This window comes from Rhopalosiphum maidis, chromosome 3, assembly GCF_003676215.2.
Source record: "Rhopalosiphum maidis isolate BTI-1 chromosome 3, ASM367621v3, whole genome shotgun sequence".
Lineage (NCBI taxonomy): Eukaryota > Metazoa > Arthropoda > Insecta > Hemiptera > Aphididae > Rhopalosiphum > Rhopalosiphum maidis.
In genome coordinates, this window is record NC_040879.1 from 42672981 (window position 1) to 42684086 (window position 11106).

Below are 11106 nucleotides of genomic sequence, written 5' to 3' on the forward strand. Positions count from 1 at the left end.
AATTTAAAGACAAATTTTTTGCTATTGTATTACACCTTTAATAATTTCCCTAAAACCATGTTTTACCTTAAGAAAATTAGTAGGTTTTTTTTTGTTTGTGAGTTTTTAAATATGTTATTTTTTTAGTTTTGCACATTGTAAATAGTAGATCTAATTAAAAAATCTGTTAGGTAAGCAGTTATTTTAAGAAATCAATCATAATCTTTTAAGATATCTTTAATTAACATGTGTACTTAAAAAGCGTGAATAGTGTTTTGTTAGTGAAATGTATTAAAGTGTAAATTAGATAAAGTCAACTAACTAATGCATTTTGGTTGACCAGTTTTTATTTAAATTTAAAACTGTAAAAAAAATTGATAATATATCAAATCATTAACAAAAATATGGATGTAATACTTCATGTCAAATTTTAATTGTTCAAAAGCTGCCTGACATGTATACAGTATCTTTAAAAACAACATTTATAACAAAAATAAAAATGCAGCAATAAACATTGAATATCCACCAAAAAAATTGTTTTTATTGTGGATACAAATTGCAGATAATAGTAAAGAGATAATTCATTTTTGTATCTTTAAAAATAAATATCTCTATCTCTTGTAAGTATTGTACACACTTTTTTAATTGTTTAATGTCTAAAATTAAAACATTTTTCAAAAAGTAAATTATTCCTTGGCTGCTTTGGAGTTTAACTTAGTCACTAAAATTTTAGCCCCAGAAAATGTTTGTTTCTTCAACAAATTCATCATTGTTGTTGACATCAATGATTTTATATTTTCTAAAGCCAACTTGACTTCGGATTCAATCATTCTGAAATATTTTAATATATAATAAATATAAATTGCTTATATTATTAATTTATTATGTTATTACTCACGCAATAAGTAAAAAACAGGCACGGTTACATTGAACCCATGATTTTAATGTGTCAGTAGTAATTATAGATGACAATATTTCAGAAAATGTAGCTAAAAAAAAAAAAAATAATAATTATATATTGTTTAAAAAAAAAATTAACTATAAAATGTGTCATACTTTCGTTATTTTCCACTAAACTCTTATCATGACCTATTATCTTCCTTAATACCATATGAAGACCAGAGTGTTCATACACAGGAACTTTTACATCTTTATCTTCTACTTTATTGTTAGGATCAATTAAATAGTTTGCTATAGATGTCATTGCTTCTTTCAATTTTTCTCCTAAATAAACAAATAAAAATTGAAAGTTAATTATTAAATTAAAAAATAATAATAATTATCTTTGATCAAATAAAACAAAAACCCTTATACAAATATCTATAGATGAGAATTGCATTAAAAGAATTTGAGTGTCAACATTATATACAATGGTAGATCATGTCTTGACAGCAAATGTGCACGTTTATTATTATTATTATTGTAAAGTATAGACTAATGTATAATCACAAATATATATATATAATAATAGTAGTTGTCACCACTCTGAAACTAAATTACTTTTAATTGTAACAAATACTTTTAAAATATTCATGAATTGTTTGGTACTTAACTGACTTTTTTTTATGGTTTTTTAAATTTAAAATGTTATACAGCCATATTTAACAGATAAAAAGGCATTATTGAAGTGAAAACGTAAAAAAATTAATAATTGTTTAAAATAAATATTTTAAACTTTCAAAACATCAAAATTTAATGTTTATAACTATACTTATTATTTCAAAATTCAAATCGGACTTAATTTATATTAGATACCATCATGTTATTATGCAATATTAATAGGATAATTAAGTAAACATTGAAAAATGATGGCCAACATCAGCGTTTGATATTATGAAATAGTTATCTATTTTGAGTTTTATATCTGTACATGTACAAAATAAATAGATCTACTAATTACTAGACTTAAATAAATGACAACAATTGGTTGTAATAAAAGCCATAAATACATGGATGTAAAAATAAAAACTAATCAACTATTCAAAATTTAATAATTAACTGTATGCAATTACCCATTTAGCCACACTTATTAAATTTAATAAATCATTGCATTCAATGCTTACATCAAAAAATGTTTTGTATATTCTTCAAGTATAATAATAGTATAATGTGCATATTATGTATTCGTACTATGGTTATGTGATCAGGTTGGAAGATACACTATTCCAAGGCTGGGCAAGTTAACAATTTTTTTAACTCGTTAAGTTAAGTAATTTTGAAAATAATAAAGTTAAATTAAGTTAAAAGTTGCTCATATTTTTTTGCTAACTCGTTAAGTTGAAAATTAACTTTAAAAAAAAAATAACTTAACTTAAAGTTCAAAATTTTCTAATATGCAAAAATAAAAAATTCCATACATAATATTGTTTATTAGATAGTTTTTCTTTACTCTCATGAAAATTACCAGGGAAATTTAAAATGATACATCAAAGATCAACTAGCTATCCATAAAACCTGATTTTCTAAAGTAAATCCTAAAATTTTGAATTATTCTTCAGACAAAAATTAACTTAATTTAGAGTTTTGAATAAAATTAACTTGAAGTTAACACATTAATCTTAAAATAAAGTAACTTATTAAGTTAAAAATTAATTTAGAAAAAAAAGTAACGAGTTAATTAACTTAATTTTAATTTTTAATTCATTAATACCCAGCCTTGCACTATTCAACTAAATGGTAAACTGCGTGTCATAGACGGTGTATTGGTTAACTAGTAGCGCTAGTAGTCATTGGCCTGCTTTTGATATGTATATCATAGTAAATTATTGATTTTAATTTTCAACAATTTTTATAATTTTAAATTTACTTGAATAATAATTAATAATCAATTGGTTATAAAAATGACTAATATATTTTATTTTAAAGCTTGAAGTTATGTTTATAAAGAAAACAATAAGTTAATTTAATTCAAGTGTTGTAACAAGGTACTTCGTTTTCCTAGAGCAGTACATATTTTATGAGAATCCTAACTAAAAAACTTTTTTCATAGAAAATTATATAATTATAATATCATAAAAAAATTTCATTTATTGAAATAAACTTTTTGATTATATAAAATATGTTATTGTTGATCCCATATATTTTTAATTAAAATATAATTGATTAGTAATTATGGAATATTTAGTCATTGCAGTGATCTTTATCATTTTTTAAAATAACTTTTCTGCACATGTAATTGTAATGATTGACAAAGTTTGAGAAGAATGTTCGATTTATAACATTTCTATGATTTCTTTAATATATATATTTATAATATGTTCAGAAAAATAATATTTAATAAAGTTTTAATGATTATACTTTATATATTTATTTTCAAAAGCTTGCAGCTAATTTATTAAGTTAGTACTATACATTTGAAAGTAAATATCATAACAAAAGATTTTTATAACTACTCCATTTTAATCTTTATACTTAACAAATTTATTATTAATTAAATTTAAATTTGAACATAATATGCTAAAAACTAAATTATTCATAACAAAAAATCTTTATGACACTAAGTCAAAACCTTGTTAAAATAAGCCAAAATAAGGTTAATTTTGTAACCAGATTGTACAACTTACAACACAGAACTTTAAAATAATTAATTATATATTATTCAATAATTAATATTTGTAAATAATAATTATAAAAAGAAAAAATATTCAACGAGTATCAATGAATTGCTCTACATTTCATGAGTAGACAGTAGAATTAATGACTAACTGTGCTAGTAGTATACTTACCTAGAATAATCACTAGTACGAGCTATGTTACATAACTTGAGTAGATAACCATGCATGATTTATAAAAATATACAATTTACATTTATTTGATTACTTAATAAATGAAGTAAAAAATTACCACTGCCTGATTTTAGGATTCCTAATAACACCATTGCAATTGACCCACTACTTAACCAAAAGTTTGGATTATCTTGTATGTGCTGTAGAAAACGGTCGGAAACTGCATTTAAGAGTTCTTTTACTCGCACATCATCATCTTTTTTGCTGTTAATATTAAAAATAAAACAAAATTAAAATACCGAGTTAGAAGACAATATTAAAAGAATTTTTTTTAAATTCTAAATACAGTGGATTCTGCCTAAAGTGGGCACTGGTTAATATTAGCAAAATGGACTAAATGGTCTGGCCTTAATACAAATAATTAATACAACTAATTTCGGTTTTTATTGGCAACCGTTTAATGTGAGTAAACAGGACTGATCCTGACGTGCCCACATTAAGCGGAATTCACTGTATAAACACATAAATTAGTTAATTTCCAAACATATTAAGAAGTAAAATGAAATACAGTTACAATGTTTTTAGTGAAGAAAAATATTTTTTTAAATAGAAGAAGAGATGAAATTAGATTGTATTAATTGTAAAAAATGATACTATAATAATTGTTGTACCGAATTAATGTAAAATAGTATTAAACTAAATTGTTTAATTTATTTACTTTTTAAAAACTGCATTGCATTAATTTTCATTAATTTTCTATGATTGTAAATAAATATTAATAATAAACACATAAAAAGAATTACATTATAATAAGACATAAAAAAAAATGCCGAATTATATAATAAAATCTAATTATTAAATATAATTATAAATAAATAAATGTATAGTCCCTAAATTATGTAGTTTTGTGTTAGGCAAATATTTATATAAAAAATAATTAGTATAAGTTTAATTCATTGAATCTAAGATAAAAAGACTCTAAACTCATGTATATTGATATCATCTTACAAACATACAACATAGCAAAATTGTGTCTAATAGAACTAATTGTGTATTGTTAGTTTAAATATTAGAGTAAAATGACCTACTATCAAAATTAATAACATCTGTGCTTAAGTATTAGCTTTTTTTAAATGTTTTAATTTTTAAGCATGATATGAGCATTATAAATATTATAAGTAAAAAATGCTCATTTCTAGCTTAAAAATTAAAATATAAAAAAAAGCCAATGCTTAAGTACTATGATATTTTTACCTTTAACTTTAATAATAGATTAATTCACTATAATACTTAAAAAATATATCATATTACTATAAGAAAATATAATTTTTATCCCCACAATAAATGTTAACATTAGCAATCAAACTTAATATGGATGCACTTTGTACAGGCAACAAAGTGCACGGGCAGTTATTAATAAAATATTACCATTCTTTCATTGGTTCTCCTTTTTTTAATAGTTCAATATCCCGAGGATGAAAGTATGAAGAATCTCTCCAAGCTACCAATGATAATATAACCCTGCGGCCATATTCATCAGTTGCAATTGTATCAATATTATTTAAAATTTCAGGAATAATTGTCTGAAACCATAAAGTAGTTGTATTTAGTTTAAGTGTTTAAATCATTTCATAAATATTATTTTAAGACTGAAAAGAAATATCAGATTTTACCTTTTTTACTAGCACTGTGTCATCAACAGAATCGAAAAGAGCTAATAAAATTAAATATCCATATTCTGATGTAGCCAAATCACGTGTAGACGCAGTAGTCTTGATTTGTTTCAATATGACCTTTTTTTCCTAAAAATAATATTGCAATTTATAATCTAAGAAAAATTATTTTTTTAAATTTATTTTACCTTAGAGTTTGCAGACCATATAATGTACATAGCAAGAAGACAACCACTTTTTGATGTATAAAATAGTTCTATTGGAAATTCTTTAAGTGAAGTGAATAGTTCATCACAGTCCTTTCCAGAAGTATATAAAATGTATTCATATATTAAATTATGAACTAATGTTGTCTGCATAGAAGTCTTTTGTCTAAAATTACATACCACGCAATATTAATATACAGTTATATTAGATCTATCGAGGGTATTAAATTTAAATCAATTAATTCAATAATAATTATAGAAATATTAGTTTAATGCTAAATATTAATTAATTAATATGTTAAAAGTTAGGTTAAGTTCAACTTATTAAATTAACATTTAATGTTCTATTTAATTTAAGTTTAACACATTTGCCTTCACATAAATTAAAAATCAATATATAATTTGTTTCCAATTTAATTTAATAATTATGAATTATAAATATAATGAATTTTCATAGTATTCAATTAAAAAATTGTTTATTACAGTTTATAATTATAAATTTCTAAAATACAGTTTTTTTGAAAAAGGTTATATTTATATTAATTGATTAATAATACTATCTCAAGACTAATTCTTTGAATTAATTACTAATATAGGGGAAACATTAATCACCTCGATAAAGACTTTAATACCAATATGCTCACAAATAATATTCATAACACTAAGGTAATAATTAAAAATACGATTATCGTGAATTGTATAGAATTTAAAGTACCTATATATTATAATATAATGTTGTGTTATATATTTTTCTAGTTTTTTCATTTTGTAATCATTATATTACAGCAGTATTATTTATTATTCACTACTTAGTTCTTATTGTGAACAACTATTAAGCTACTCATTGTTAGGTATTTTGAATAAACTATAGTAGTTGTTTGTTTCAACATTTACTCTAAAAAAAATGTGAATAAATTGAATAGATCACACATAATGTGATTGTATTATTATCTATAAATTACATGTTTATAATGCAAAATAAATATTTGAGTTATTTATTAATTTTTTATATTTTATAAATGTTAAAGAATAAAATAAAATAATTTTCCAACTCTAGTCTAAAATATGAGTTTTATGAATAAATTTTTTTTAAATATATACAATATATGTTCACATTCATTATGTAGATATAAAATAACTGCAATTATCATTTTGCAACTTAATGCGATTTTTTTTTTTTATATTATCTTAATTTATTAACTAATATTAAATCAAAGGTATTTGTTAACTTAATTTATGTATTCAAAATGTTTATTAATTATATTGAAAAAATAATACAGTCATGCTAGCATAACAAAATTAAAAACTTCTAATCTTGCCTAGCTTTGAATCCTACTAGTGTTCGTTCCTGGCTGTTTTCTACAAACATATACCTATTTTACTGCCAGACCAAATATTTTAGTTTAATATAACTTCTGAAAACATTTGATTTATTTTTCATTTAACTACTTTTTTAATTTGTCAACATATGATAGGTATTTTATGAAATAATTTTGTTAAATTTTTGATAATAATTACTTTAAAACAAATTTCTTAATGTGATCTTTTGTCTTTGCAAGTATAATGTCCTTTGTGTTGGGCGAATTTTTCAATACTTCAGCAAATGATAATACATTGGGTGATTCGCATAAGATACTAGATGCACCGTATAACTCATGCATCATTGTATTCTGCTGTTCTGGTGTTGCATAAGTCGTGTAAATCAAATCCATGATCTTAGCAGAGTTCTGATAAATCATTTTTTCAAAATTAAAATATGTTTACAGCATTTATTTGTTACATGTATACTTACTGTATGTAATGTATATGTATAGACTTTTCCTTTCAAGGAATTAATTATAATTTTACGTTGTTCTGCATCACCTTGTTTCAACATATTTTTTACACATAAGCAAGCATACTTAGAAAGTAACATTTTAGGAACATGTTTTATTAGTTCATTTATGACTTGTGAACGAATCTCTGGTGTTCCTAGTTTCAACATCCATTGAACTATACGAGCAGTGTCATGTGAAAAAACCATCTATAAAATCATAAATAAACTTCTATGGAATCTAATACTTAAATTTAAAAAATATTGATCTTACTGTTTCTAAATGGGATTTGGAGAATTTAAAAAGTTCATTCAATAAGGTTTCTTTTTCATCTTTAGGACAATCATCACGACGCACACTTTCCCAGAGCTTCTTAGCTTTCACAACAGCTTCATAAAATGGACATTTTTGTGTTTTACGTTTAAGTCGAAGTTCTTGTTTTTCCTTTTTAAACTCTTTCCAATTAGGTTTTTCAGTAGGCTTATCATCTACAAGGAATAATAATAAAACAATTACAAATTTAAAAAATAACACTAAAATACACTCACCATTTTTAGTATTTGATTTTCCTTTAATTTTCTTGGATGATTTATTCTCTTTGTCAGTTTTAGGTACTTTTTTCTTATTTGCTTGAGTTTTTATTTGTACAGGATTATCAACATTATCTAATTCTTCAAATCCCGGGTCAATTGTTTCAGCATCTTCAGATGTTAATGATTTAGTATAGTCAATTGTATCTTCAGTATTAAGTTTTTGCTTTTTTTCAATATTTTTTTTTGTTGACAAAGTTCGTTTCATTGTCATTTTTTTTTTTGAGACTAAAAAATAATAAATTTATCAAATCTATCTTAAAGGTAATAAATATTTTACTTTTTGTCAATTTCATACCTTAACAAATATAAAATAAGTAGAGAACAAATTTTATTATAGTACAAAACTCAATATAAACCTCTGTTTATTAGTACCTCGAGAAGAATCCATTTTACTCTATTATTGTTAAGTGTTTGACCTATTAACAAGTGTAAAAATATGAATCTAAGACACCTTGCAAGCCTTTTTGATATTTTAATTTTGATAAAAGTTATTATAACAAAATATAAAATACCACCCTAAATCTTATCTTTAAATTTATTTTACTCTAATATTAAAAATAACAAAGTAAAATGGATTCTTCTCGACACAACACTTTCTATGTTATGCGCTAGTAAAATGGAGTCAACATACGTAGGAACAATATCCTTATAGTTTAAACTGCAATAAAAACTTAAAAATTTTATTTTCCCCATTAGGGAAAAAAATGTTGTCAATTTGTTTTCCATTTACTGATTCTCAACATAATAATAATATGTTTCATATTTACTGAATCCAATGGAGTAAATTTAATGACAAAAGTTTTGTCATTTAAGTAAAACCTTAATTATAGATATAAGCTTATTTTAATTGAAATAATCAAAATTGTGCACACTTAATGCACAAATCAAATATAAAAATATGTATTTATAACAAAAAATATTATTTTATTATAAGCAATAAGCTACTGATTGTATCATAAACGGCAACTATAAAAAGTGCCAACAATATAATACTATATTACTATAATAGGAAGATCTAAGATACTAGCAATGAAAACTTTATTTTTATTTTTTAATGATAATTAAATAATAATAATAATAGTAATACAATTGTGGATTCATCACTATTAGATGTGCAATTATTTTTAGTGGAAAATGATTGTAAGTGCATTTTAAGGAACTAGAATATTCTAAAATATTATCTATTAAAATTTCCAATTATAAATAATTAAAAATTGTTTCAATTAAATAACGTTTCTTGGACAATAAATTATAAATTTTGCTAATTAACTGTTTAGTAAATAAGTTATAGTTCAAGTGAAAAAAAATATATTTATAGGTTCTATAGGAGTTCCATGTATATTAGTTGTGGGAATGGGACATTTTAGTGAAATGGCAATTCAACAATGTCTGTTTCGGCTTCATGACAATGTAATTGTATTAACTATAAATAATTATAATATTTTGATTTATTTATGATATAAAATGAATGTAGTATTTATTATATTATATAATACAATTTTACATTATATTAGTTTTTTTTATTATTAATTTTCTTATTTGTATAAGTATTTATTAGATCAAAGATTCCGATTTAAGTTTATAAAAAGATGCAATTGCATTAAATGATAGTTTAGAATATTATAAAAACAATTTAGTTTAAGTAAATTAAATTTATTCCAATTGCTTCAATTCAAACTACCTATTAAGGAATTGATTTAACTTTAAATGTCAGTTCCATATTTAATAAAGTAATAAACCATAAATATTGACTTAAACAGAAAAATTTTCAGAAAAAAGAACTATTCAAACCTGTTAAAAAATGAGATCTTAGTATTTAAAAAAAAGTTATACTTTCTATTGTTACTACTGCGTGCTTTAACAATTTAAACTTACCAAGTAACAATAAATAAACATGTTATTTTCTATTTTATTGAAATTATAATGAATATAATTCTAACAATTCACAATTGTAAATAAAACTAAAACTAAGCATACAATAATAATATACATATGTATAATAAATTAATAATTAATCATTCTTCTTGTATACATAGTACATAGTTAATACAAGAAAACAAAGAAGTTAATATAAATAAACAAATAAAGTTGATTCTCGGTAACACTTTAGAAATATATAAGTGGTTTTAACAAATTCAAATCGCGCTTGATAAATCAAGTCTATTAAAAAAATTACAGTTCTATGTAATACAAATACATTACAAAAACATAATTTAGAAATTTATGTAGATGAATTTGGTGGAAAGCGAAAAGTGTTAATTGAAATTTTAAACTGTAAAATGAGAAGTACCTAATCACATTTTTATTGAGATAATTGAACTTGTAATTTGTAATGCATACAAAACTGAAAACACTCAGATAAATTGTATTAGATTACTTGGATATGTTACCAATTCAAACCATCTTTAACCAGTAGTTTATGTTAAGATAAAACGGACAAACGTCAAACAACAACATAGAAAAGTATTCAGCTACATACTAAATACGCGATCGATTCCGCTGTACACATATTAAATGCAAGACTCAATCTAAAGAATATTTCAACAAACAGCGAAGAGAAAAAACAGCACAGAAAAAATGGCCAAATACGGTCATGAGAGTACTGGGACGAGTTCATGACAGTATGCAACAGTGCCTTGAGCCTTCCACAAACTATCAATATTTCAATGGTGAGGTCATGCCTATACAGATCGTAAACATCTACAAATATCTTCAAGCATAACATTTTAAAACCTGTAGTTTATCAGAATTTAAAGTTAACGAATTCACCAATGAACGTAAATTCATACGGTTCTTACCTGAAAATCGAAGCGTAATTTGGTTTGCAATCTGACGATGAAAAGTGATGAAAAGAACGGCAAGTACAAGGAATCCAGTATTACAGTAACAAAATTGTTTATTCTTACGAATAAATAGAGCCGACCATGTGGATATGGATAATGTAGATAAAGTAGAAAACACGGACCATAACGTGTTTTGTGACGTTTTGTCGTTTCGTTTTTTGTGTTTATCATAAAAACGGTCTGATAAGAAACCGTGATAACTGATTCGGTATACCGGTGACCATTACCAATCGTATTGGTCGCATATACGTGGTCGAACTTCGTTTGTTCTGT

General features: G+C 23.4%; 1 protein-coding gene across 1 annotated transcript; it reads right to left on the minus strand.

Moving 5' to 3' along the window:
• Positions 1–500: 500 nt before the first annotated feature.
• Positions 501–10939, minus strand: LOC113556732 (pumilio homolog 3). Its single transcript, XM_026961856.1, has 12 exons — positions 10789–10939; positions 7946–8215; positions 7671–7885; positions 7376–7606; positions 7102–7310; positions 5566–5749; positions 5378–5506; positions 5133–5287; positions 3823–3968; positions 1036–1203; positions 878–968; positions 501–810 (listed from the first exon to the last, which is right to left on the minus strand). Exons 2-12 carry the CDS (start codon positions 8199–8201, stop codon positions 666–668), a joined length of 1929 nt encoding a protein of 642 aa, XP_026817657.1. The 5' UTR covers positions 8202–8215; positions 10789–10939; the 3' UTR covers positions 501–665.
• Positions 10940–11106: the final 167 nt, after the last annotated feature.